The sequence below is a fragment of the Sciurus carolinensis genome, chromosome 8, assembly GCF_902686445.1.
Source record: "Sciurus carolinensis chromosome 8, mSciCar1.2, whole genome shotgun sequence".
NCBI classification, from domain to species: domain Eukaryota; kingdom Metazoa; phylum Chordata; class Mammalia; order Rodentia; family Sciuridae; genus Sciurus; species Sciurus carolinensis.
This window is the reverse complement of record NC_062220.1, coordinates 30,960,089-30,987,676: the sequence shown is the minus strand read 5'-3', so window position 1 is coordinate 30,987,676 and position 27,588 is coordinate 30,960,089. Positions and strand designations below refer to the sequence as shown.

Sequence of the window (27,588 nt, the reverse complement as noted above, 5' to 3'; positions counted from 1 at the left end):
AATGTTCAGAGGAATTACATGCTGGGTTTTGAGAATAAATTCAAATGCTTATTGGGAATAAGTTCAAGAAACAAAGGGTATTTTCTGCTATTTAACTTGAATACATGCATTGCAAATTATAATGATCCCTGATCTCATTCTTCTTACTCAAAAAAAAGTGCTTTCAAGGTCCAACCTGGAAAAGGTAGTTACCCATAACCTCTGAGGAAGTTGCCTAAATCCCCTTTACTGCGCTGGCACTTGGGAAGGAGTGTTGGCCAGAGCCTGGGACAAGATAATCAAGTTGGCGGGTCGGATTCAGAGAGAAAAGGTGCTTATGAGGGATGAGGGGATCCGAATTTATCCAATGATGGAATTCCCAAACGCTCCATCGCTTTCAGAAGTCAAATCGAACATTGACTGGGTCTCAACAGAGAACAAAGTGGAGCTGTGAGACCAGGAAAAGAGAACTGTCGGAATTAGAGCTAGTGAATCCTGGCTAGCATTTGTCACAGTGCCCACAGGGCGTGCCCTGTGGAACCAGCACTGGACGTCAAGACCTCACTGTTCTCCAGTACCTTGCCCAGTTCACCCTCCGCCAGTACTCCCCAGCTCCCCAAGCCTTCTCTTCCGTAGGTGCCCGGCCAAACGTTGCTCAGATGTCCCTGTGAGTCTCGCTCGCGCCGCTGCCCGCGATCACCCTGCGGGGTGCCTTTGTCACTTTCCAGCCTAGTAGGTCACTCTTGCCCCCCTCCCCTGAGTCCTCAATCCTTCCCGGATTGCCAGGGAAATTGTCTCCGAGCCCCAGCACTGCCTTCTACTCATTTCCTGCCTTTGCTCTTGTCTTTTGCCCCGCGCGCCACCTTTCCTTGGGCACCTTATGACGCACTAAAGTGAGGCACCACTGCAACCCCACACCTCACTCCTCTTGCAGTGGTCGGGAGGTTCTGGGGCAGGCAAGGCTGACCTGGATCCAGGTAAGAAAAGAAAGTACTCGGGCGCTGGAAGCCTGAGCTGGGTCCTGGGTGAACTCCCGCAGCCCACAGCCCTGGCAGGAAGGCGTGGGCGGAGAGAGGGGTACAGACACACCCACGGCGCTGACCTTTGCGACCCCAGGCTGGGCGGGGCGGCCCGGACCGCGGGCGGCGAGGCAGGAACCCCTTATGCCCGCTCCTCTGGTCTTCACTCGCAGGATGTGTCCCCGCTGCAGCGGGTTACTGTGCTGGGCTGTGAGTTTGTCTGGCAGCTTCTACTGAGCAGCTAATAGTATAACAACCGGGCTTTGATAAATCTGAACTAATTACCCCTCTTAATTAAAGTCTTTAGCAGTTGTTTCACTGTTTTGGCAAGAAAACAGGAGAGACTTGCAGTTAGAAAACACCAGAGCCCGAGCTCACAGCAGAGCTGCTGATTAACACTTGAAGCGTTTCAAGGACCTGGCACCCGCCACAGTTTGGTTTTCATCCATGTTTCCTCCTTGAATGGGAGTATATTCGTCTATAAACATATACACACGAAAAACATGGAGCTCTCTTCGCCAGCAGTGTACAAGTCAGTATGTGCCTCAGGAAGCAAACAATAGACACCTTTCAAAGTGATATTATGGTGCTTTGGTGGAAATGTGTATAACATACGACTCCTAGGTATATTGTTCTTCCTTTACTGTGCACTACAAATATGTCAGAAGGCCCAAACCAAAGTCATGTTTCTGATAGAAAAATACACATTTCCTGCCTCTGCGCTTTACTAAATTTCATAACCTTACCCAAAGCTGTAACCACTTGCAGAGACCATTTGCTTTTGTGAATATTCAGAACATAGTATTTGATAGTAATCCAAAGTTGGACTTTTTTTTAAAAAAAAAGGAGGAGACAAGGTCAGAACCAGGGATCTTTAGTTGAATAATACAAAGAGCCCTAAAGTTTGTTGATTAAATAATCATGTTCCAAGTATTTATTTCCAACAGTCAATGAATCAACTTTCACGTGCAAAAATCAAAACCAAAATTTAAATTCATTCATAATGAACCACCCTTATCTATTGTGTATGGGTGTATGTGTACCTATGAGCTCACGAATGTGTGGTGCACCTTTACAGGCACACACATTTATGTGTGTGTGTATATATAACATACACACAATGTTGTTACTTCCAAGGAGGACAGAGTGATAAACAATCAGCAGGCATCTTGAGACGGCAGAATTGACACAATGGAAATATATACAATAATAAAATTAAATGGTGCAGCATTCCCGGGTAGAATAATACAGATCTCAATAAATACAGCAGAAATTTGTTTAAAAACAAAACAAACACCATCTCTCCACCCGAGATGAAGTCTTTCCAAATTAAAAAGAAAATCATAAAACCCTCCAAATTTCTCATAATTGTTAGTGCCTATATAGAATATAATACACAAAACCATTTAGCAGGTGCATGCAAGAGGCCAAAGGCCAAGAAATGCAGAGGTTTCTGGTGCGCCCCAAAGTGTGGGGTCCAACATGCCCCGGGTTCTGCAGACGAGCTGGAACCAGGAGGTTGGCTCTAGTCTGCTTCTGTCCCCACAGTAGGGGCCCGGCTGGGGGTGGGAAGAAACTTGGCCTCGATCACTGGTGGCCCTGGTGAAGCCCGGGCTGCAGAGACCCAGGGGGCGGCAGCGGAGGCTGCAGAGGTGGCAGAGTCGCTGGGGGCTGCTGCTGCTGTAGCGGGGGCGGAGGCGGGTCGCTGCCGGGCTCTCCAGCGGACGCGCGGGCCAACCCCAGGCTGCTGTCGTGCAACTTGCGGACGTGCTTCTTGAGGTCAAAGTTCCTGCAAAAGCCCTTGCCGCACGTGGGGCAGGTGAAAGGCTTCTTATCGTTATGGGTGTGCATGTGGAAGGTGAGATTGTAAACCTGGTGGAAAGCCTTGTTACAGATATTGCACTTGAACTGCTTCTCCCCGCTGTGGGTCAACTTGTGGTTTTTGTAATTCCCTGAAACAAACAAATGACCGGGAGGTGATTCTGAAAGGAGTTTGAAACGCAGGGGAGGGAGCGACACATCGAAGATTAGTCAGGCAAGCTCCAGGGCCGCCATGGCTCTAACTGCCAGTTCAGGTTTCTGGATTCCCTAAGTTTATTTGTAAACGTCAACGATAAGGCCCTTTCCTCTCCATTCTAATACACACTTATCAATTCAGTTACATAAAACAAGAACCAGCGGTTGAAAAGAAAGATCCCCTTGGCATATGAACCATGCCTTTCTCTAACACTAATCAGACTCCGGGGTAGGGTCTTAGAATTGGCAACCTATGCCTCATGTAACTAGTTGCACTTTAAATATCATTTTCTAAAATCTCCCGAAAGATTAAGTATGGCTTTGGCTAAAACCGCCATGAGAGACAACATCTCCAGGGTTCGATACCTTTTTGATGAAATCCTTTGCCACAGAATTCACACACAAACGGTTTGTAGCCAGCGTGTATTCGGGTATGCGTGTTTAAAGTGGAACTTCTATTAAATGCTTTACCACACTGGTTGCATTTGTGAGGTTTTTCCTAAGCAGGAGGGAGGAAAAACAGAGGAATTAAGTTGTTTTGTTATTATTACGTGCAGACCTGCAGGCAAAACAATGATGCTCTAACACTTTTAAGGAAAACAAAGGCAAACGATATGTTGCAACTCCTCAGATAGCACATTTAAACAAATCTTATGCTAAAGAGTAAGGTTTTATCGGTCATTTCAGCGTTCCAAAGTATACCAGGTGAATGTGAGACAGAGGAACACACCTGCGTGTGAATGATCTTGTGCCTGCACAAGGTGCTGGCTTGTCGGAAGCCCTTTCCACACACTTTGCAAACGAAGGGTCTGGCTCCTGTGTGCACCGGCATGTGACGGGTTAAGTTATAGTGCGCGTTAAAGACCTTAAAATTAAACACACATAGAACAGGTTAGCCAAACAAGCACACAGAAATTGAGCACTCTGAAACTGGACAGAAGGAGGGGAGGAAGTATAACAAGTGTATACAAACAATTACCCCCAAAATAATAAGGAAGAAAGGAAGGGGAGAAAGAGACAGAGAGGGAGAGAGAGAGAGATTGAAATTGATTCCCCTTCTTCAGAGTACTTGCCTTTCCGCACACTTCACAAGTGAAAACTTTGGGCTTGGCATTAGGAGATCCTCGGCTGAAATCTGAGGCTTTGAACGCAATTTTTTCTGACAGAAGCTGGGCGCTTTCTTTCATGTAATGCTGCAGCTGAGCCTGGGACAGGTCCTTGAAAGCTACTCCGGAAGGATACTTCTCCACCGCCGGGACCACCAGTTTATTTCTTTCGGCTAAATATGTTTTTGGCTGCGGGTGCAAAGGGGAACTGAGAAAGTAGGAGGCCACCGGGTGGATGTTCACGCCGGCTGCCGGGTGGCACGGGCCATCACCTCTGTTCAGGTAGCACAGGGCGCCCATGGCGTGGAAGGAAGAGTGGTTGACCACACGCGGCCTTACCAGCTTGTACTGCTGCAGCGGTAGTGCGTCGCGGGCCAGGTCGCCCTTCAGACTCAGAGCGCAGTTGAGCAGGTCGCTGCAGCTGAACGCTGGTGCTGAGGGCGCCACCGCGGGCGCCGCCGGGGCCTCCAGATTCGCCTTCCTCGGCTCTGAGCCGGTCACTCCTGTCTTGGAGCTCGTGTCGTATGCCACAGGCACAAAGGGGATCATGCAGGGGATCGACGAGTTGATATGCAGAGAGTGCTTGGGGTCCCCCTTGGGCACGGTTCCCTGCAGGAAGTGAGGGACAGGCAGGGCCTTGGGCTCGGGGGTGCGCGCCATAATTCGTTCGATGGAGAAAGCCAAGGGTTTGGATGTGCTCATCACGTTGCCCCGGGTTGAAGCAGTCGCTAACATTTTGGTGGTCGCGTTGTGGCAGCTACTGTCCATGTCTGAGTCGCCAGCGTCCGACAGCCGGGGCTGGGCTGCGCGGTCGTTGCCTTGTTCCCTGCTTGTCACAGACCTGCGGAGCGGAGGACGGGCACCATCACCACCAGCAGCCTCCTCCTCCTCCTCCCCAGCATCACCAGCCGAACCTGCCTGCCCAGCCCAATGGACTCCTGCCAGCCCATCGCAGAGTTCTTGGCGCACCAATGACTCGGGGACAATCACTACTTATTTCTATCAATAGAAAGTGTTGTGTCAATAACGCAGCCAAGATCTCGCCAATCGTTAACTTCCAAGAGGAGAAGGTAAACTAGATAATTGCTCAATTCGCTTCCAACAGTCAACAGGAAAACTTTTTTTTTCCTCTGCAGTCCGTGACTACTTTTCATTGGTGAGCCAAGTTCCTCCGCCCAGAAGAGGCGGGAGCGCTCCCACCATCGCGCCGCGCCCTCCCCTTCGCTAGCGCACTCGCCCGCGCACACTTAACTACCCTCTAGCCACCCCTCCCCCTTGCTTCCTCCGTCTTTTTAATTCTCAATCTGCTTAACCAGGCTTTAGAGGCCAAGCAAATCTGAGATCAATTTTCTCGTTTAGCTCTAAGTGACATCATCTAAAATCATTGTGCAAGGGCTAAATAAGGAAACAGAGTCTAATTCAGGGGCAAATGCCAGGCTATATTTATCAAACGCCAGGATTCAGAAAGCCTTGGCCAGGAAGCCTTTGGCAGCGAAATCCGACGTTTCCTTGCTTGGTTCCGCTGGACTGTAATCGGGGGCCATGTCGCCTCTTCCACGGTCCTCTTCTTCCTCCAGGGCTGGGGGTGGCACTCTCTTGGCATCCCAGAGTCTCCAAGGCCCGAACCGAGTCTGGACCATTTGGAAGAAGCCAGCAGGTAACTGGCCTCCCAAAATGCCCCTGAGAATTAAAGGCCTTGGGAGACTTGTTATGTGTTTGTGGTTTTGTAAAGGCGATGCCGGTGGCAACAGGCCTGGGAAAGATGCACTCCTGCCCACAAAGTCGAGGAGTTGCAAGGAATAAGCGGGTGTCACACCACAGGAAACTCTGACTCGGATCGGACCCCACCCCGGATACACACAAATACACGCGAGCGCGCGCTTCCATGAGTTTCAATTGAGAATCCGGAAAGAGCATTTCTTTAAAGAACCTGCGCTCAGCTAGAGCTCTCTCCGAGCTGCGCGTTTTAAGTACACCATGTCGAACGGAGAGGGGAAATAGAACTTATTGATCCCCATCCTGGCTGCCAGTGTCCACATGCTTTCCCGAAGCAGTGCAAGCGGCAGCTAGGGTGTCTGAGCTCAGCGGTGCAGAGAGTAGGGCGAACTACTGTAGCCAGGAGTCGCGGCCACGCCTGTACCTCCCAAAGAGAGCGTGCAGACTATTCCCCAGCAACGTCCCCAAGCCAGGCGTCTGCCTGTTGCGGCGCTTGAACTCAGATTCCTGGGGCGAACCGCTAAAGCTTTGCCGGGTTCCGGGAAGACGCCAGTAGGTGAGACTCGGATGTGCGGGTTCCCGCGGCTCAGGCGGAGCGCGCGGAGAGCAACTGCGCACACGCTCCTCGGACCAACCGGTTGCGAGCCTGCGAACGCGCGGAGCTGAGCCCCGGGGTTAGGCGCGCACCGGGTCTGCAGGGAGCTGGGAGACCAGAACTCTCTGAGTCAGACCCAGGAGGTCCAGAACGCTAAACTGCGAGCACCGGAAGGTACTGCTTGGAAGCCGAGGTAAGTAGCCTCCTGGCTCCAAGGTGCCATCTGCCTGTCGACTGGGTGAGTGTGGAATGGATGCCAGGTGCCTGGCCAAGTATGGTGTGTTGGCCTTCTGGGAGAGCCCTGGAATGGGTCAGCAGTGGGAGGTTGGATGAAGGCAGACTAGAAACCATTGCACTGTTGAGCCAGTTTCACCCAAAGATGCGCTTGGACCTCAAACGGAGGAAAATGACCTCCAATTATTCCCTCCTCCATACCCCATTCCCAGCACGGGCCAGGTCAGGGACCTGGGCCCCTCAGCCCCACTTTGGGAACCGAGAAAGGTGAAAAAGAAGAGCGCTTGAACTGGGAACTCGCCTGATGCCCAACTGCGAGGCAGAGCACTTGGGTGTGTGGTAGGGAAACACTTGCTCAAGAAATGGGGGAGGGGAGTTAGTCCTATTAGTAGTTGCAGGCGGCCAAGAGGCCAGATGGGGGAAAGGTCTGACGCCATCGACCCGCCTTAGCACTAGGCCTGGGTTCTTTCGAGTCTCAGGGTAGCTTTTAGCTGGGAAAACAGATGAAGCGGTGAAAAGGGAAGAGGAACGCGAGCATGGGACACCAGGGCAGAGTGGAGACAGAGGCTCCTTACAACCCAGGAGGCCCTTCGGAGCCCTCTTTCGCTGGGGCACAACCACTTAGGGTTCCGCCAAAATGAAAATTTTCTTTTCTTTTGCTCTTGGGGCTACAGAATCTGTCTCTTCCTTTCCCCTGTTCAGACAAAAGGACAGGCTTTGCTTGTGGAAGTGGGGTGGGGTGGGCGGAGGTCCCTGTCCCACGACAGATGGGTCGCGGTTAAGACTTTAATTGCTGCCTTTTGGGGCGGATCAGGTTCCCTTGCCTACCTGCCGCTTCCCAACAGCAAAGAATCCCCCTCCGTCTGCACTCCTTCGTCCCAGGCCCAGGTTTAAAGAAAAAAAAAGCAAAGAAATACGAAACAGCCCGACTGTGGGACGCTTTGAAGCTCGCATCTGATTTGCACAACTCACCGGTCTCCGGACCCTTACCGGCCTTCTTGACTGAATGCCACCAGTTTGTTTTACGTTTGTCGCGTGTCCCTCCCTCTTCCTTTCTCCTCCTCCCCCTCCCCTTTCCTCAACGGCAAAAACCCCTTCATTTGACCTGAGTTAATTTCTTCTGTGGACACTAAATTTAAAAAAGGAAAAATACTGGCTAAGGGGTATACATGTTTTGTATAGTTAATATTTTAACAGTTTGCTTTTCATTGGTATTTTGGGGATTTGCCTATTTGACAAGTGTCTGAAAGTGTCATTTGAGTAACAAATATGACAACGCATCAATTATGCTCTTCTTTTAAGATAACTCTGGCTTTGCTGATCCTAAAGACTGGAGAAGGGCTTTACAAATCCAAGTACTGACAGATATTGTGACATTTGTTAATATTTTCATTCAAAACTTAAGCCAAACGTGTTAACTTACATCGCTATAAAGTAAGAATTGCTTTTAAGTACAAAATGAATTTAAGAAGCGTTTCTTATTGTCCAATTTATTCAGTTTATTTCCAAATATTTTAAAATGACAAAAACGGTAAATGCAAAGCATATGTAGCAAACTTCGAGCTTCTAAAATGCTTCAACACTTTTAAATTGTTTAATTTACTAAAAAGAGCAGGAGGCAGACTTGTTTGCTTTGTTAATGGCAAAATAGAAACTCTGTTATAGATTATTTGGATTTTCTTGGAGAATCCTATAATCCTTCTTTTTTTTTTTTTTTTTTTTTTTTTGGTTCAGAGCTTATGATTAAGTGTTCCTCCCCTTCCCAGCCATGGAGAGGCAATATTTATTTGCCCTACCCTTCCACCCTAAATCCCAGTGCAAGTCGAATTTTAAGTGTTTGGTTTGTCCTGAATGAGATACCCTAAGGGAGCCAGAACAGTTTTTTATAATGAAGCCATATAACAAACTTGTATTGGGAACTTCTGAAAAAAATGTTCTACTCCTTCAAAATGACTAAAAGTTATCTTTTCCCGGGGAATTTAACTTTGATCTCAGTGCTTACTGTTTTCTTGATATTACTCAAGAACTTGCAGAATTTTCCAAGGTTTCTACTTAAGACCCTGTCACAACAAATGTAGTTTCCGATTAATGTTACTGTGATCTGAGATAAAAAGTGAAATAACAGAACCATAGAATACCAAATAATCTCTCATTTTTAAGTCACAAAACACTTGAATTTTAAAAAATGAATTGAAAAACATTGTCACATAGTCAACAAAAATTTTGCCCAATGCATTGATTTGTCCCTGTTTCTATTTTTAGGGGTTTCAGGTCTGTCAAACATTCCTGACTCCCACCTCTTTACCAGGAACAACAGTCAGCTTTCTCTTTGCTTCTTCTTAGCTACTTTGAGCCAAAGAGGGGAGGGAGGTTCTTCTTGTTGTTATTGTTATTATTATTATTCTGATCACAACCAGCATTCAGGAGCATCCACACTTTTTCCTGTTTAATAAATAGCACCAAAAACAACACTTTATTTTAAGAAGAGAAAAAACATTCCTAAATTCCTGTACAGTCCTTATCTCTGACTCATCTTTTGTTATTTCTTCTGGTGTGTAATGGAAGCAGTGATGGAATAAGACACAAATAGGAAGGGTCTGCATAGTTCAAGGAAGAGTTTTTTGTTTTGTTTACTCGTTTTTTTTTCTTTTTTCTTTTTTGGTACCTCAGAATACAATAGTAACTAACTTTCTAGCACATTAAGAAACATGAAAAGGAAGTTCAAATTTGACGCTACTAGTGTGCTTTTAGTTTGACAGCAAATTTTTTAAAATCTAATTTTGTATAGCCTATGAGCGACAATATCACAGGTTAGGAATGTGGGAACTCACTGAGCTCTGCTCTCTCTTGGGGGAGGAGAAGTGGGAGGGCGGTCTGTTGTTGTCTCTAGATCTCTGTTGTTACTATTTCTTTTATATTAGGATTTCGGTTAAACCCAGGGAAATTATTCTTCTCCAAACAACATTTACATATTAAATCAGTTTGTAAAAGAAAGCATAGAGCCCCAACGTGAGAGCTGTTAATGAGGCAGTACACATTACAGACAGCGATCACTAGGGCTGGTTGGTTTCTGCCTCCACACTAATGCTGGGATTTTTCTCACCCTTTCCCACAGGTCTATCAGGCGCGTCCCTCCGGACTGCAAGGCTACGGAGTCAGGACCGGGCTTGATGGAAAAAGAAGTTTATAAACAAGGAACCCAATTCCTCCAACGTTTTCGTAGGAGCTGCTTAAAAGCCAAGCAACAAAAACCAGCAAAGTTTTGCGTGTAATTTACAACGGCGTAATTGGAAGTTGGGAGGTGAACAATTAGAAGATCACCCCCCCCCCATTTTGCTGTTTGCTCCACACTGATAACTTTCCTACAACGATAGGAAAAGCTGGTCAGTGCGACTGGCAGATTAAAGTTTTGCAGCAGTCCCAATTTTAAAAACTCTCCTGGTGGTCATAAATAAAAACCATATTCAACACAGTGCGATTCTTTCTTTGATACTACGCACGAGGTTTAAAAGTTTGATGTTATTTTCAAACTTTCTTAAATGATCCCATGAAATAAAAGTCGATAATAGAAATTCAAATAATACGGAGCAAAGAATGAACTTACAGAACGACAGAAGGAAATATAGGTAAATTAAAAAATCCTTGAGCCAGAACTCTCTAAAGAGACATTTGTTAATTCAGTTACCTCCTGAACTCCAGTCAACAGTCCCTTCGGCTCTGGAGCGCCCCGGTTGCCCTCCGCCGCCTCCGCTTCCATTATCCCGCGGCCTCGGCGCCCCCAGGTCCTGGCTGCCAGGGGGACTGCTTCCGTGTTGCTGGCGGAGGAGCAGAGGCGCCCCGCCTCATTCAGGATTGGGTTGCCCGAGCCCAGCCATCTAATAGAAGCCCGACGTGAAACAGAAAAGTTGAAAAATCTTCCCGGTCTGGCTCTCCATCTCTTGGTTCTGGCTCGCCGGTTCCAAGCAGTTAAAATGATGTTGGCAAGGCTGAGGGCGATCGAGCTCCGTACTACTGCTGGGTGCAGTGGCTCCAGAAGCTTGGAGGGGACTGGGAAGCTGGGGCGCAATTCTAGCGGTAGCCGCCAGCCGGACTTCTCCGCCCGCCTGTTGCACTGCGCGCTTAAGGTCCAGCTGGGCAGCCCGGTTCAGCCTTCTAGTCGCCCGGCAGTCGGGGTCGTTCGCCGTGGCACTGGGGCGCAGCAGGTCCGGAAGCCCCAGGTCTTCCGGACAGTCACTGCCCTGCGGCCTTTCCCGGGCGTGATCGCGCTCCTCCCTCCTCCCTCTGCAACTCCGCGGGTCCTGGGGCCGCTCCAGACTCCCAGGCTGGGAGAAGGCCTGGCACTCCAAAGTTTCGGGAGGGGGCGCCGGATCTGGTTTAAAAGACCAAGTAACAGATGGAGGAGGGCTCGTGTTTGAAAAGTTTTTGAACAGAACATTCGCTAATAGCCTTGATTTGACGACTCCGGGTATAACTGAAGGCTCATTTAATCTAGACGTCAGGTGAAAGCAAGGCCTGGCCGTGTGCAGCGCCTCTAAAGGAATGAGAACTTCTTTTTATTATATCTGTCTGCCATATTCTTAAACTAATTTCAAAGGAAGGGTAAAACAGAGTATGTCCTCCAAAAACCTTTCGCGTCCATGGTCGTGTAACGTATTTTATTTTTTCCCCGTCCACTTAGGTTCCCCTCAAATTCTTTCTTAAAAACGGTTTCACCGTTGCTTAGTAGTTGGTGTCTGCTACGGTCCTTGGGAGACAATTTCCTAACTAGATTATCCTGCGGAAAACCTTACGGTCTTGGTCCCACCCTCCAATTTGTCCTTGCATTCCCATTCCCGAATACTGTGGTTAGGGAAGAGGAGATGGGGCAGCGGTCCACACAGGGCAAGATCCCGCGGCCTCATCCAACCCACTTCCAACAGCCCCTGAGGCGCCGGAAGCAATCAGGCCCTGGCCAGCGCCCTTTTCTTGGTGAGGGTGAATGCTCTTTGCTATACCCCTCTTCCCGCCTTTGGCCTCTCCCAGACCCGATCCTATACTCGCGGTCCACGCTAAGAAAATCCCAACACAACAGAGGCTTGGTCCGTCATTAAGAAATCTTACCAATGTTTTCAAATATTGTTATTGCCTTCTTAATTTGAATCAATTTGGAAGTTATTTTTTTCTCTGCCTACCATCTCCCTTTTATTCAAGTTCGGTTAATTCTTTGAATTTCACTAACACTGGGTCTGTCTTCGCTATTAGACTCACACAGGAAGAGAGCACTGTAAACGCCGAGAAGCATGAAGCGCCCCGCGTCGGCCTTGACGCTGGCAACCAGGGAACAGCATCCAACGGCCAGCGGTGACCTCCAGGGGCCCCAGACTGACGTCACGAACCTGGCCTACCGCGGGTCCCTAGGCCTCGGCAACCGCCTCCAGTTGTTGAAGGCTCGATAGGTGGAGGGTGGGAAGGAAGTTGAGTCTAGGGGAAAAGGCTGGAAGAAGAAAGGAACGTGACTGTGAATCATTGGAAGATTGAATGGGGTCGGCTCCTGTTGCTTGTGAAGGCGGGCTGGGAGAGGGGGGGACTCCTCTACCTAACCCTGCGATTCACAGCTTCTCAGAAATTTACATAATACAAGGGCGTAGATGTAAACCTAAAGGACAAAAATAATAATTCAACAACACATATTCCATTTTCGCACCATGAACCTGGATAGGTTCCCGGTGTTGGCACATTAGCTGCTTTTCAGAGCTTTTTACTCACTATGGAGAATATCTGAACTTTCACACCACTGTTGAAAAGATAGGAAACGAGGGAGAAAAAAGAGAAAGAGAAGTTGGCTTCAATGACGCCGATTAAGATTTCTGAGTAATGGCAAAACATTCTTTTTCTTTTAAGTAAGAGCATATGCTGAGTATGAAAGGCGGCAGGCATGGTAATAAGCGGGGTCCCTCGATTTCCAAAGGATTCATTCCCCTTTTATTTGGTTGACAATATTTTATCCTAAACAAAATCATTATCCTTTAATATTAATAGGAAAATTCAATTCATTATTTTCCTAAATAAATGAAGCCTCAACATCTATTGAAAGAGAGACCCCACTGTCAACAGGTCTCTGACTTGCCAACTCAAATATAGGATGGAAAAGTGAAACGCACCAAATACACGTGATTGCCCTTGATGCCTTTTGAATACGCCCCCCCCCCAGTATTTTACTTAGATGCCACCAGTAATTCAAATTCCAGAGCCCTACCTGCAGCGTTTTCTTAAGGATTCCCTGTGGAATGCCGGGCATAGGGGAAGCCAGGGGCAGGGATTGTGGGATTCCAGTATCCCGTATTTTAGCCACAAGGGTCCTGCGCAGTGCCTTCGTCAAGTGCATCTAGCGGCGCCCGCAGAAAGCTCAGGGGCACCGTGGTGGGTACTTAGTTGAGCTCTGACCTCTTTTTTGTTCATTCGCGGGAGCCATTCGACTTTGGAAATGGGAAAGGCTTTTCTTCTTCTTTCTCTGCCTTCTGCATTTTACTGTTTTTATTTTTGTTTTTGTTTTTCCTCTTCAAAATCTGTGCGAGAAATTGTCCATGTCTCTAACAGTCTAATCCATCCGTAGCTTGCAGTTGTTATTTCGGTTGATTTCTAGAGGTTTTAATTTAAAACTCTATTAGCGGGAATTTAAGAAAACACCCACTTTTTCAAATGAGGGCCACCTATTTTGTCTCCCCTTCACCCCCAACTGCTGCTTCTATAAAGGGTAAAACAGTTCCTTTTTCTCCTCCCTGTTTTTCATTATCCTTTAAATGCTGGATTCCTCAATTATCCGTTGAAATTAAGAATGACCTTTCTTTTTGAAGAAAGATGTTCACAAATACATGACCAATTTGTCCTGGTCAGGGTGAGCACTAGAATAAATGATGCCAGTTTCCTGCCCTTAGTTGACCTCTTAGCCAGGTCTGTCCAGCTCCAGGGATGCCACACAGCTAGTGAACTCCTTGTTTAGAAACCATACTGACAATTCCCTCTTGCTTTGAATTGTTTTTCTGTAAAGTGGGACTAAATCAAAGCCTCCTTCATTCCTTGGTCACACTGAGATTGAAAAGAAATTTTAAAATAAAACCATTTTACATATGAAAAACTATCATCTTGTTAAAAAGTTTGACAAACTTTCCCAAAATTTTCAAACAACTGGATTTAAAAACAACCCCTCTTTTCAATGATAGGTTTTAGTCAAATACATAGAAATGTTAAAATACACACAGGAATATATTTGCTAAAATGATTTTTTTTCCCACAGTCTCGAGGACTTCCCTTGTCCTTGGAGGGCCTGTTCTCCCACGTTCAGTCCTGTGTTCCCCAGGGAACACTTTCTTCTGTAGATTCAGGAATTACCTGTCACAAAAAGCTTTTTCTTTTTTCTTTTTTTCTTAAACCCAGTTTGATTGAAGCAGATTTTATTTCTTAAGAAGCAGTTACACATTTCTAAAATCAATCAACTTGCCATAGACTATTCTAGTTTTATGAAAGAATATACCTAGTAATCACACAATGTAACAAAAACTATAGCATTTGAACCAATGACAATGAATGCGCTTCTTCAATACTGTAACTTCAAAGTGTATTTTAAAAAAAAAATTATTACCAGGCTATCCAACCAGGAGGACCTTAAAAAAAACAAAACAAAACAACAAAAAAAAACCCCTACCTTCTGACAGTCTGCTCCCTCATTTGGTCTTTCCCTGTTTCATTTTCCACTTTTTTAGGACCCTGGTGAGTACTGACCTTTCACCATAAGACCCTCTTTAATAAAAATTGTCTGCTTCCCTACCAAAATCTCCTTCCAAAGACACAATTAGCTTTGCTTGCTTGGCATGTTAAGGAAATGCCCTAAAGAATTACCTTTATCATTTAATCCAGTTGTACTCAACAGAGGTGTTACTTGTATGGAAGGGGAGGGAGGCGTGCTAAAAAGCAAACCAGAATTGATTCAGGGCAGAAAGTAAAGAGTTTCAACACACCATTTTCAATTTTTGCAGGAACCTGTTGATATTATCTATCTATACATGCTCTATCAACAAACCCAGGCCAGTTTGGGAAAATAACTACTTACTACAATATCTGAGATTTTTTAAAAATTAGCTTCTCATTTGAAATCAACTCTTCACTTCCTCTTGGAAGTGCGAATCACTTCCAAGGGGGAGACAATGTGGACGAAGATTGAAGACAAGTGTAGAATGTTTATTTTTTGTCTCCCCTGACTCCCCTTCACTCACAAATAAACACACAAATACAACCACCCTCAATGTAAAGTTGAAAAGTACAGGGAGATCGAAAACATCTTACTACTGAGTCCCTGGGTTTGGGATTCAGAAGCCGAACGCAGGTTGGTTACTTTAAAGGAAACTAGAATGGGGAATAGCCTTCAGGTTAAAAATGTAGCCGGACTCCCAGTCAAACCCAAGGGACCTTATCTTCCTCTTTAGAGAGTGTGCAGTTTCTGCCTCCCACACTGCATGTCTTGCCCCAGCACTGTCAGAGCATGCAGCTCCCAGCCACAGATGTGCTGAGTGGTGACCCAGGGGCAAGCCTTCTGTCCTATGCTGATCCTCTGTGGTGTTCCATGTCACCCGTGAAGTTCTGCCAGTTTAGCAATGTGGACAGGGGGGCTAGATGTTGGCTTACCCTAAGCTCTTGAAGTTCTTTTTATGCTTCTCTGCTATGACTGGTACCATTCCTGGGTTGCACTCAGGTAGCTGCAATTCTCTGTTTCTGTCTCTGTCTCTCAGATCTGTCTCACAATCTGCAAGTGCCTCCTTGTGTTGCTTCCTTGTTCTGGGACACAGCTCACCTGTTCTATGCTCCCTTATAGCTCAGAAAACATTAGTGAACACCATCTTGCCACTGATATTCCTTTGAACTCTATGCAGGGGTCACAGGTTGAAATTCTGGGATTCCTCACTTGTGGTCTGGCACCTTCAAAATCTTTCTTGTCCTATTTCAGAGTCTTGACTACCATCATCCCCAGGCCAACTCTACATCTCCAGTTGCCTCCTACCCAACTTCAGTTTCAGGGGCTGCTGTCAGCAACGGCAATGAGGTCCATTCAGGGGACCAGCTTGGGCTTGCCCCTCCCTGTCTCCTCCTCTTCTCCCAGCAAGCTGGCAGTCTATAAAAGCCAAGAAACTGGACAATTCTATCCAGTTCACAGACACGTCAGGATTCCAGGAGCTGAATATGATCCAAAAGGACTCTGTGTCAAACCCGGGAAGAACTACTGGTGAGACTGTTGGTGTGTGTTGGTCCAGACAGGCCTCCCACCCTTTCTTTGGAATCCATCATTGCACTAAGAAATAGTTAATGATAGCCACAACTTATTTCTTGCCCTTAATTCTTATAGTTACCTTTCTTACTGAGTGTCCATTTTAAAGAGAGGTTAAGTAACTTGTCCAAGGCCACAGTGCTCAGATATGTGGAAAAAGAGTGGCTGTTGTTAATTTGTTAATTTAAACCCAGACTGTTCCCTCTCTAAGTCCTGGGCTCTTTGCTGTGCCCCATGCTGCTGTCAGGGGCACATTTTGCACACACACACACACACACACACACACACACACACACACCCACCGTGGTCCATTAAATCAGGGATCTTTATTTAGGAACAGATCGTGTTATCTCACCTCCTCTTCTCTGGGCGGTACAAGATATCACTCCAATGCCTACTGCTCATTGTTAATAGATAAAGTCCATGCTTGACGGTCTCAAGTGACTTTAGAAACCAAGGCTCAGGGTTTTGCACTCACCTTGCTCTGCTGTTAAATATAGCAATTACTGTCACAGGGGAGAACAGCTTCCAGACAGCTTTACACCCCATATTCAACTAATAGTGGGATAGTCCAGGGAAAGTTTCTTCCTGAGTTCCTTTGGCGGTGGTGATGGTTTAGAGCTGCCCCAGCCTCACGTTTCTTGGGTGTGGGTGTCGATACTACCAGTCCCTCTTTGCCAGTGACTAGCTGCGCAGGCCCTTAGACGCAACTCCATTTGCAGCAAAGTACCGAGGCCAACTAGCCCAGGCCTTCCCTGAGGGTTCCCTCCAGCGGGACTAGGAGGGAAAAGGAGGCCACTTCCACCAGGTTCCCCTTCGTATGGGTGATGGCGGGGACTCAGTGTAAGGATAGAGCGAGCACTGAAACTCCATAGAGGGGTGGGGAGGGCTTGGGCTGTCAATGGGAGACCCGGGTTGCTGCAGAGAGCTGAGAGTGCTTGAAGGCCAGCTTGGCTGCTATCCCTGTGCATAGAGGCCCCGCAGCCAGTGGCGCGTGAACATCTCTCAGGAACATCGATCTATCACCTCCCTTTAGGGACCCAGACCGGGAAATTTCCATTTTCTGTTTTGGGAATTAGAAATAAAAGCGATCGAGCTCTTGCTCTAATCTCCTCCCTCCTTTCTACCAAATGCCGGGTAGGCTCGGAAGGCGGGGCCGCGCTCCGGGGCGACAGAGTAGGGTGACCTTCTGCGCGCTTGGCTCCCTGCGGCCAGTGGCCCCTGCCTGTGATCCCCGCAGGGTTTCGCCAGCCGCGTTGCTCTCGGGAGGAAAACTTTGGCACCGGAAAAGAGCTCTATGAGCAGCTACGGCGGGGGGACACCTCCTTCCCATTCAAACGCAACCCTAAGAAGCTCGCGGACCCTCTCACTGCCTGCTAGTCGCCCCCGGGCGAAAGAGGGCGGTGCCAGGCAAGGCCGTAACCCTGGGGGCGGGGTGGGAGCCCCAGGACACTTTGCAGGCACGTTTGTTGCAAAAGTAGCAGGAAATCCCTTCTCCTGAGTGAGGGACAATGAGTAAAGACTCAAGGGAATTCAAGTGGAAAAACACGTGAATGCAGGAACGACCTACAGCTGGCTCAGAGAGATTTGCATTGAGCTGTGTGCTGCTTTTTCTTTCCGGGAAAAAGTATTATTTTTCTTCAACAAATGTCTGGGGAAACTTTTATTCTAGTTGGGTTAAGAAGTCTACTCCGCTTGGACATTAGGCGGTATTATTTTCTCCTGCAACAATCACAAAATTGTCCAAAGAATGTACACTTTTTGCCCTTTCCCAAAATTATTAGGAGGATAGAGCTGTTTCTTTTGAATTAAAAATGAATTCACTCAAAAAATTCTGCAAGTTTTGTTAGGTTGTCGATTAAATTTCTTTTTCTTAAAAAGTATTTTTAAAAGAATAACATCATGTAAATCTTGGCTTCCTTTAATAGACATTAATAGTCATTTCAAGCAATTTGCAGATAGGTCAAAGGGAATTTCTGGGCAAAACCCCCCCAAAAAACTTTTCACTTTTCAAAGTTACTTTATAAATTTTATTCACCCCCTTTTGTGACTTAATAAGGTAGTCACCAGAAAAATGTGGGCAGTTCTATGACCTACCTTGGACTGTTACCGTTCTTGCTAGGAAAACATCAGGTGGAAGGTGGGAATGGAGTTTTTAGAAATCCTGAGTAGAAAAATAAAGGGGTAAAGATCACAATCTGGAGAGAACTTCCAAAGTCTGAACAGCCCAGAGAAGCAAGCAGAAAGGCCCTCTGGGCCCGACTTTCCCATGTACCACCTACTTTCCCCTTTTATTTTTGATTCCTATCAGAGGGACCATTTCTTTGAGTACTTTATTTAAAAAAAAAAAAAAAAAAAAAAAAGTTCCAGTAGAGTTGTCACACTTTAGGACATATAGGTCAAATACACGCAGATAAGCAATATCAAGAAAATGGACATTTTATTTAAACAAAAAGAAGGGACACTGGGGTGTAGCTCAGGACTTGGGTTCAATCTCCAGCACACACAAAGTGTAGGTAATTTCCAAGCCTAGAACAATTTGAGCTTTGGAGAAGAAAGCCTGGGAAGGGGACCACAGAGAAGTTTATGGTGGTATGACTTGACATTTGAGGGCCTGAAGTAAAGGGTCTCCAGTGTGAAGGTAGAGGGAGGGCATCCCTTTTGAAAGCATTGCCTTGGTAAAGTTAGTCTCTCACCAAGCCAAGGGGAAGACACTACCTTCCTTCATGCTTATCTTACCCCCAGGACTTAACAGTTGAGCCCAAACAATACTATATAATAAACTTCAACAGATTTTTGTGGACTAGTCTGGCTATATAACCACCATTTATAGAGAATACATTTGGAGGTTCAAGGTATTTAATTTCTAAAGTTTTAGAACATAACTTTCCATGCATTCAGGGATATTTCCACTCATTTTGTGTTAACTGACTTCATTGAAAAATTACTAATAAGGGGGGCCAGTGGCACACAGCTGTAATCCCAGGCACACAGGAGGTTAATGTAGAAGAACACGGAATTTGAGGTCAACCTGGGTAACTTAGCAAGACCCTGCCTCAAAATCAAACATAATTAAAAGACTGGGGATGTTAGTTTAGTGGTAGAGATGGCTTTGGTTACTAGCATTAAAAAAAATTACTTATGAATATAGCTGGGGGTGTGGGTTGATATGTGTCTATAGTCCTGGCTACTGAGGAGGCTAAGGCAGGAGGATTACTTGAACCCAAGAGTTAGAGGCAAGCTTGGACAATGCTTTAAGACTTCATCTAAAAAAAAAATTACTTATGAATGAATGAAGCAGCACAATATTCCAGTATATTTTAGGAAAAATTACAAAAATAAAAATTCATAGAGAAATTACCAAGCATACTACTACTACTACCTTTCCAAATCCTGGCAAGAAAATATTATGAGGGAATTACTACCAAGAGTGCCAATTGCTAGTGAACATTACAAGCATGACTAATTATTAGCTAACATTAATTACTAATATACACTATTTGAGTATGTAATATTTCCTTTGCTATGGATATATACTATCATAGTAATCATTTTAGCCAATCTGTGCACCTACTAGACATAAAATAAAGTGCTTATTTACTTGAAAACATAACAAAACAAATGCCACAAAAACCAAAGACACATAGTCAGAGATTTGGGAGGTGTGAAATATTGCAAACATATTTTACTGCATTTAATCTATACAAGTCTAATAAATACAGAAATTATGACCAAATGGATTTTTATTGCCTGCAAGCTGTTATACTTAGAAGTAGGGGAGTATGGTATATTGATGGAAGCACACCTTGAGATTTCTTACACTTGAAAAAAATGTTCAGAATGGAACAAGACACAAGCCATTGTATAATCTAGTCTATGTTTAGAGTTGAAAGTCCTTTAAGCCCAGGACAACACCTACAGACCAATTTAGAGTAATGAAAACCAAGGTCAGAGTTTTTATACACATCACAACACTGGTAAATTAACTACAAAACAATCCTTATGCATAAATTATAAATTGTAAGGTACACATCATTTTAACAAAGGTACAATAGAGTTGGTGCAGTGATCAGAAGTAGCTTCTTCTCACAATGTTGTATCATGGGAAATACATATCTCACTTTACACACAGGACATTACTTTGATGTAATTACAGAAAAAAAAAAAAGAGGTCAAATTTGCTAAAAAAAAAAAAAAAAAAAAAAAAAGTTCCTGTTCCAATCACAAACAGATCTTTTTAGGTCAAGCTATACCACCGAGAAGGATCTTCTTCCAAAATAGACTTGGCATTTTCCCTTTTAACTCCACCCCCAGGTTTACTTCTTACAGAAATACAAGCATTTTTATTTGGTCAAGACAACAAATGTAATTACAAGAACAAGTTACAAAAATAAAATAAAATAAAATAAAATAAAATAAATAAAAAAACCCCAAAACAATAACAATTCTAGGTCCTCCTTCCTTCTCCAGAACTGTGTGTCTTCAGCCCTCTTCTTCTTCGTCACTGTCTTTCATGGTAATGCCCTGAAGTCCCCCACCTTCTGAAACAGAGGCAGTCGCCTCCTCTACTGTTAGGCGTCTGTGCAGGGTGTCATATGTCTTACTGTTCAGTGTTCCTTCCAACACACCCTGCAGTCGGAAGTCCCTGTAGGTTTTCTGTAGGAAGAAGGGAGAATTTGCTTAGATAAGTTAGAATACACATTTGTGTGTATGTCTACATGTATAAGTATATGCACTCAGGTGGCATTTCAAAAATCATCTTGGAAAATCCACTAATGAATTCAAATTGTGGCTGCCTGTGTCAATCATCTTTTTGGTGGATTTCTGGGAAGAAAGGTGGGATGAATGATTTTTAAACAGTGCTACCTAAACTGCAATCACTATGAATAGTTCAAGATGTTGTGATTATCAAATGACAAATTAGCTCTCCTTCCCCATTCCTAATTACACAGAATTTACTATTTCAATAATCTGTAACAAAGATAAATGTATATACTTATTTTTTTCATAAAAATAAATTTTTAGTTTTTAAAGTAAGAAGCCTTTCCTTTAATATGGAAAGATACATTTCATTTTAAATGCATGAGTTTTAGGGGATAAGGTGTATTATTAGTAAAAGAAACTCACAGTCTTAGCATTTGTGAATTATAAAATGTATTTATATGTACCACTCTATAAAAATTTGTGTACACCTAAATACCTGTAAGAATTTTTCCCTTTCTCTTTGAAATAACCTTAGAATGAAAAGTACTAAATTCTGGCAAAAATTTTCCATATATAGGATGATAAAACAAGTATTTATATTTTTTATAAGACAATCAGTTATAATTTATATGTTATAACATATTCTACATAAAATAGAACAAATATTATTATTTAAAACTCCTGTGGCACTTAAAATATGTAATTTATAAAGCTCCCCTTATGTTCACTTTTTAAAGTATGATGATCTTCACATATTGTTCATGACTAAACAGGATGGCATATCATCATTTTTTTCCTTGAATAGAGAAACAAAGAGAAAATGAAGATATTTCATCCAGTTGGGGCACTTCAAAGGCCATCTTCAGTGCTAAATATCCTTTGCAATTTTTTACTGTCCTATTTTAGATTTTTAGTATTAAGTAGCTAAACTTCAATGGACTGGTCAAAGTACCAGTATATATCAGTCACTGTTCTGTTCCAAATGATTGCTGGTAGCCACTTCTTTTGTTTGTTTTTGGTTGTTGTTTGCACTTAATAGATGAAAAGAGTTAAATAAGAAGGAGATATATTGTCTTTCATGGTCCCAAATCACAATTCTAGTAGCTGGAAATTAATAGTACGAGATGCTTGATTTTACTTAACAGATGTGTTCAGAATACTTCTATCACAACATTCAGAAAATACCAGAACACTCAGACATTTGAACTAATGGTATATTCACATGAGTTATGAAGTATATCTTAGGCTCCCTCAATTAACACAGCTGGTCTAAACAATTTAGACAAAATTTCCTTAAATTTCATAATTTTCTTAAGAGACCAACTCTATTTTCACTGAAATTTTAAAGTTTTTGAAGGCATACAATTCACCACCTTTCTCTTTCTCAACTGAATGAGCTTGTTGTGAGGAAGTTATAAGTTTATTCTACGTCATAAGTTGTTATGACTAAAGTGATAGGATCTCATACTCAAACTCAAGGGAACACACATCAGAACCTGTGAAGTAATTCTTAAATGCAAATTTTTGTCTAGAGAATTTAGTAACTAATATACATGGCATTAGTACCACAGAGATTTGTGTTCAAGTCTATCATTATTTTGTAGTCAGATGAAAACCACATTGAGCACACAAAATATTCACTCACAGATGATGCATTTGATATAAATTACTACTGTCACACTGACTGTTGTATATTTGGATCTGACTTTCATGTTTTACTGGAATAATTTTCCTTAAGACTTAGCTTAATTATAAATAAGTTGAATGGTGGCTTTGTAGTCCCAAGGGCTTTTTGATTTACATACAATTAAGGCCACTTACTTATTCTATTAGCAAGTAACAAGCAGTTAGGTGAGGTACAAGGTAGACATCCTGCAATCTCTCATTCTCTAGGATTCATAAAATGTTACCAGCACTTGGATATCCAATCTGGCTGCTGCAATGGCCTTGTTGGCTCTTATTTAAGACAAGTGCCTGCCTCAGCGTGCTGCTCACTTGTCTTCTTTTCTTCTAGCAAAAGAGGCAGCTGATTAATGTTATCTACTTTTAAATACCCTTTGACCACTAGGAAGAATGTAAATTCAACAGCCAATGTTATTATTTGGCAATTCTACTTCCTTCCCAAATAAATCATTTTGATGTTAAAACTTCTCAAGTAATTTCACGAGACTAATTTTTCATGGAAATCTTCCTGGGGTGTATTTTGTTTTCTTTTCTCAGCAATATGAGTGAACCAACTATGTGTATGTGTCTTTGTAGAGCAGAGGTGACTATCATATATGTTTTGATGACCTCTGGGTCTCCTTGGGCACAGAAGAATGACAATGCCTGCGAGGAGTAAGAGAGACTGCTAGAGTCAAGTAGCTTGGCTCCTGGGTTGAATGTACAACTCTGCTGTAATATGCAGGTCAAGTCCATGTGACCTGGGTGGAAGGAAAGCCCATTTACAGGCCTTCACAATTCTATACATGTGTTATTTAATGGCTTCATAAAAATTCATAGGAAAATGACAAAACCATACAGGTTCTAAAGAATGATGAACCTATGTATGAAATTGGTAAAGACTGTTTATATTCAAAGTGAAGAAAAAACAATTAGGACATTAATTCATCAATTCGCCCTGATTGTACTTATGAATATAGTCATTTTTAATTATTAAAAAGAACTCTATGACTTGTTTAAATCTATTAGCCCAAGAAAGCACTGGCTGAGCCTTAGGGATTGCTTATGAAAAGCAAAAATGGAAAGTCAAACATACGTATGAAATCTAATTTTATATTTATCAATTTTGACTATTGACAATCATAATGAAGACTATAATAAAATAAGATGATTTTAATGAAGAAGAGTATAATACAAGTGTCACTGTATAATTTATAAAATTGCTATTTGTCCTTTTCTGACAAAATATTAACTGGTGAGTGTACTTTAGATCTAGTCTCTTAGCAAATTTTATATATGCAATATGTTGTTATTCACTATAGTCACATTATATCCTTGAGTATAAATAATTTTAATTTGTCAATTATACCTCAGTAAAGCTGAAAATAATTTCACTGATGCTTGATCATTAATTATTTAGACATGTAGATGTGAGAAAAAGATTAACTTTGAAGAAACAAATGACAGGCAAATAAAAAATGGAGATTTTAGTTCTCAAAACAAAACAAAGAGCTTAACAATCTACCAGCTAACACCAGTTGGCTGAATATGTAACTTCTGACATCCTGAATAGAGAAGACACTGATTTGAAAATATGGCTGATGGCCAGGATAACCAGCTAATCCTTATGTGAATCACAACATGGGCTGCAACCTGAACAGATAGATATTTTTGGAAGGTAAACATATTATGGAGATTCTCTTTTTTGAAAAACAAACTTCACTTAAAGCTCTCCATGTCACATTTACAGAAACAAGGAACAAACAATGGAGAATTAAGCTGAATATGAACAGATCAAAGTGCTTCTAGTTTTTTAGAAAATAAATAATATCTGGTAAGAAGTGTTCTGGATCAAATATATTTTGTTCACTGAAAGTAATATGTGGGTAGAATATTAAAATGCTGTGCGTAATAGTTACTTTATGGGTTATTTAGGACTGATCACCATAACTATTATTGTGGCATTTTAGATTTGGTTCTACCTCTCAGTAGATTGGCCAGTTTCTGACTTTGGAACAGAATTTTCCTGTTTGTGGTTCCTTCTAATCTGTGATAACCTGTGTCTCTACAGCACAAAAATTTCATGTTTGAATTAGACTGCAGAACCAAGACAATGATGGAAACCATTTAAATTTAGAAACTTTAAAAAAATAATGTAAAAGAGTGATTCTTCACAAACTTTGGCAATGACTAGACTCCTCTGAAGGTTTTGTTAATATATAGATTGCTGGGCTTACCCTCAGCTTTTGATTTCATAGGTCTGGGGTAAGACCCAGGAACTTGTAGTTCCAAGTTCCCAGGTGATGCTACTAATGCTGTGTCTGTAATGACACTTTGAGAACCAGTGTGCATGTGTGTACATACACATACATCTGCAAAATTCACATTATGTCTAGGAGCACCCACACATGTGTAACATCAGTAAGAACAAAATGAAAGTAAAGACCTTCCGTTGATCAGTAGGATAGAGTTATGTTTTTAGCCTAAGTGGAATTCTGTTTCAACTTTAAGAAAAGTTAAACTTGGGATAAATCTTTTACTTCCACTAGAATTTACAAAGTGTGAAAACTCATGTTGAAGAACTATATTATTTTATAGCCCCTACTCAATAGATACAATATATGGGTCATTACCTTTTCTCTTGAAGAGCAAGAAAATGCAAGGTCAAAATGGCTGGTTGAACTTACATGACATCTGCACTAGTTGTTCTGGATGATCTTCAACACTCAAAATGCTCATCTTTTATGTCTAAGATGGGGCGTGCTTACACAATAATTTAGGCAGTGATAATGTAATACTTTCATACCAGGATATAATAAAATAACAAAGATTCTCCTTATTCTATTGACAAATACAGTTCAAAGTTCTCATAATAATACATGATCCTAATGAATATGAAATGAATGAATTATGAGAGAACACTTTTATTCTTAAGAAATGTGCTAGTGGATTTATGTATATCATTTAAAAATGTGATTACTCACTAACAAATATTTTTTATTAGTGCAAAAAAGACCATTATTTGGTAATTCAGGTAAAGATGGAAGTAAATGATAGCACATCACTGTTACTAAGTTATGCTTTTTAAGTACTTACATTCACTCCGTTATATCAAACATTATTTTGTTTGGTATGACAATATCTGCATTATTCTTTATAACTTTGTGGGCAATTGACATCTAGACACATTTCATTTACCTTCACAATCTTGATGAGTGTCTTCAGTTGGTAAATATGAAGCTGGAGGTCTAGTCTATCAGCCAACCATACACAAATGACTTTCATGGAGTTGCTGTACCATTGCTGGAAAGAAGAATGGGGGCAGAGGGGGGGAGAACAAAAAAGAAAACAACCTCTACAGTATTCATTTAACAGATTCGGTAATGAGGGGGTAATGAAACACTCTGAAATGACCACAGATCAGCACTTGAAGTCAATAATGCTATAATTTCCTGTTAAGAGAATTGCATGTTTTGCTAGGAAATCTGCTAAGTTGACCTAGGCTGTGCTTTACATGAATTAACATTACAGTCTTTCAGCTGTAACATATTCATGGGAAACAGTGTTTTTGCACTTTGCAGCCTAGTGGCCTGCTTTGTAATTTGTGAGTAACAATGGGTACTAAATACATATTATGGAGCTGAATGGAGAATCAAGCAGCAGAGAATAACAGGTAAATTGTTTTCAAAAGAAAATTTCCTACTAGCCTACATAATATGTAAAACTCAAATGGTAAATGTGTTATGGGATAAACCATGTCGTCAATACCTAGAAATAACATTTTGAATGAATGATGGCCAAAAAAAATATCCACAGCTTACTAAACATCAATCCTCAACCAGACCTTTATCTACTCTGAGTTAAGTATTTGCCAAGATTTTTTGAGATAACAGAAAGGAACAGTATTAAGATGGAAATCTTGTGTCATATAAGAATTATAAAACAGAAGTGTTTGACCAGATTATAAAAGGAAAGAACCTGTTTCATTTTGCAAGTGTTTTTAGGGGTTTTGTACTTTTTGTCTATTTACTACAACTCCCTTGAGGGGAACACTGAAATTCCTCTAAATGTAATTTCCTGCTCCTATATAATGTTATGAGAAGAAAAAAGAAAGGAGAAATTTTGTTTCCTATTTTCAAAAACAAAAGGTCAGTCCAGCATGAATGGTGACTTTTTAAGGAAGTCAGTAACAAAGCTAGGTTTAGGTAATACTATAAGAATAATGCTACTCATTCAGGTAACAGAAATATCAATGTCTATTCAGCACTTAGCAAATGACAAAGGATTTTTTAAAAGAGAAGTGATTTTGTGCCTTGCTTGTATACACAAACAGAATGCTAGGACAGATCATATATGAGCACACACATGGTTTTAAATATTCAAACACAGAAGAAAGTCTTAAATATTTTTTCTCCATAATAATAATAAAACAGTAAATATCTAAGAGAAATCTTAAGGGAGGCACATGTGAAATTCATCTGGACTTGTATTTATTAACACTGTTCAGATACATTTCAGTATAATAGGAAATGGCATTTTCCATATAAATTAAAAATGAATTAGTTTCATATTTCACCATTTATTTCTACTAATTTGTTATTTTGCTGAACATACATGCATAAAATGAGGTAAGCAAATGAAAATGAATAACTGATTTCCTAAATACTATCAATCAAATGGGTAACTGAAAATGCCAAGTTTTTAAATTGTAGGATAGTCTGGTTTTTTAGAAAATGTTATTAATGTATGTAGTTTTGCTCCTTCCTAATGAATACTTTCTTATTTTTCAGGACATGTGAAAATATTAGAAATACTTTTATAACATGAGATATATACACTCCTAAAGTCTTAAAAAATAAACTGCTAGTGAATTCAGTATCTTAGTGACATGTGAGATCTCAAAATCTTTTATAGGCACATACTCACTTTAATTTCTGACTTTATTTAAGTTCTATACTTCCTTATTGCAAATTATTTATAGCCTCAACTTCTTGAGTTCTTTTTTTATACAAGTAAACACAGGTATGGACTGCAATACTGAATGAGTATGCTGAATTAAAATCCTTACCCCACACCACTCTCCCAATAATCTGAAAGCTGAAAGGTTGTCAAAGTGGATTAGACTCTTAAAATTATAGTCTTATTGGAATGGATAGTAAAATTTTCGATTTTGTTGGAGGACAGAAATTACTACACATTGTATGAAGTCTTGCAAAACCTATTAGTTGATCTGTTAAGACTGTGCAGTTACATGGTAAGCTG

The 27,588-nt window shown here is 42.3% G+C and overlaps 2 protein-coding genes across 18 annotated transcripts in view; both read right to left on the bottom strand.

The window, feature by feature from the left end:
- Positions 1–2,585: 2,585 nt before the first annotated feature.
- On the bottom strand, positions 2,586–4,888 carry Fezf1 (FEZ family zinc finger 1). Of its 2 annotated transcripts, XM_047562728.1 has the most exons (5): positions 4,460–4,888; positions 4,088–4,309; positions 3,745–3,879; positions 3,381–3,513; positions 2,586–2,950 (listed from the first exon to the last, which is right to left on the bottom strand). In XM_047562728.1, the coding sequence occupies exons 1-5, from the start codon at positions 4,886–4,888 to the stop codon at positions 2,586–2,588; spliced, it is 1,284 nt and encodes a 427-aa protein (XP_047418684.1). The 2 variants fall into 2 exon arrangements, with proteins under 2 accessions (XP_047418684.1, XP_047418683.1); XM_047562727.1 differs by having other exon boundaries at positions 4,088–4,888.
- Positions 4,889–20,153: 15,265 nt separating this feature from the next.
- Positions 20,154–27,588, bottom strand: part of Cadps2 (calcium dependent secretion activator 2) — a 526,649-nt gene continuing 519,214 nt past the window's right edge. For all 16 annotated transcript variants that reach the window (XM_047562660.1, XM_047562665.1, XM_047562675.1 and 13 more), the window contains 2 exons: positions 25,525–25,629; positions 20,154–20,616 (listed from right to left, as the gene is read on the bottom strand). In XM_047562660.1, coding sequence (XP_047418616.1) covers positions 20,443–20,616; positions 25,525–25,629 — 279 coding nt within the window. In that variant the 3' untranslated portion in view covers positions 20,154–20,442. The remainder of the gene's footprint in view (positions 20,617–25,524; positions 25,630–27,588) is intronic.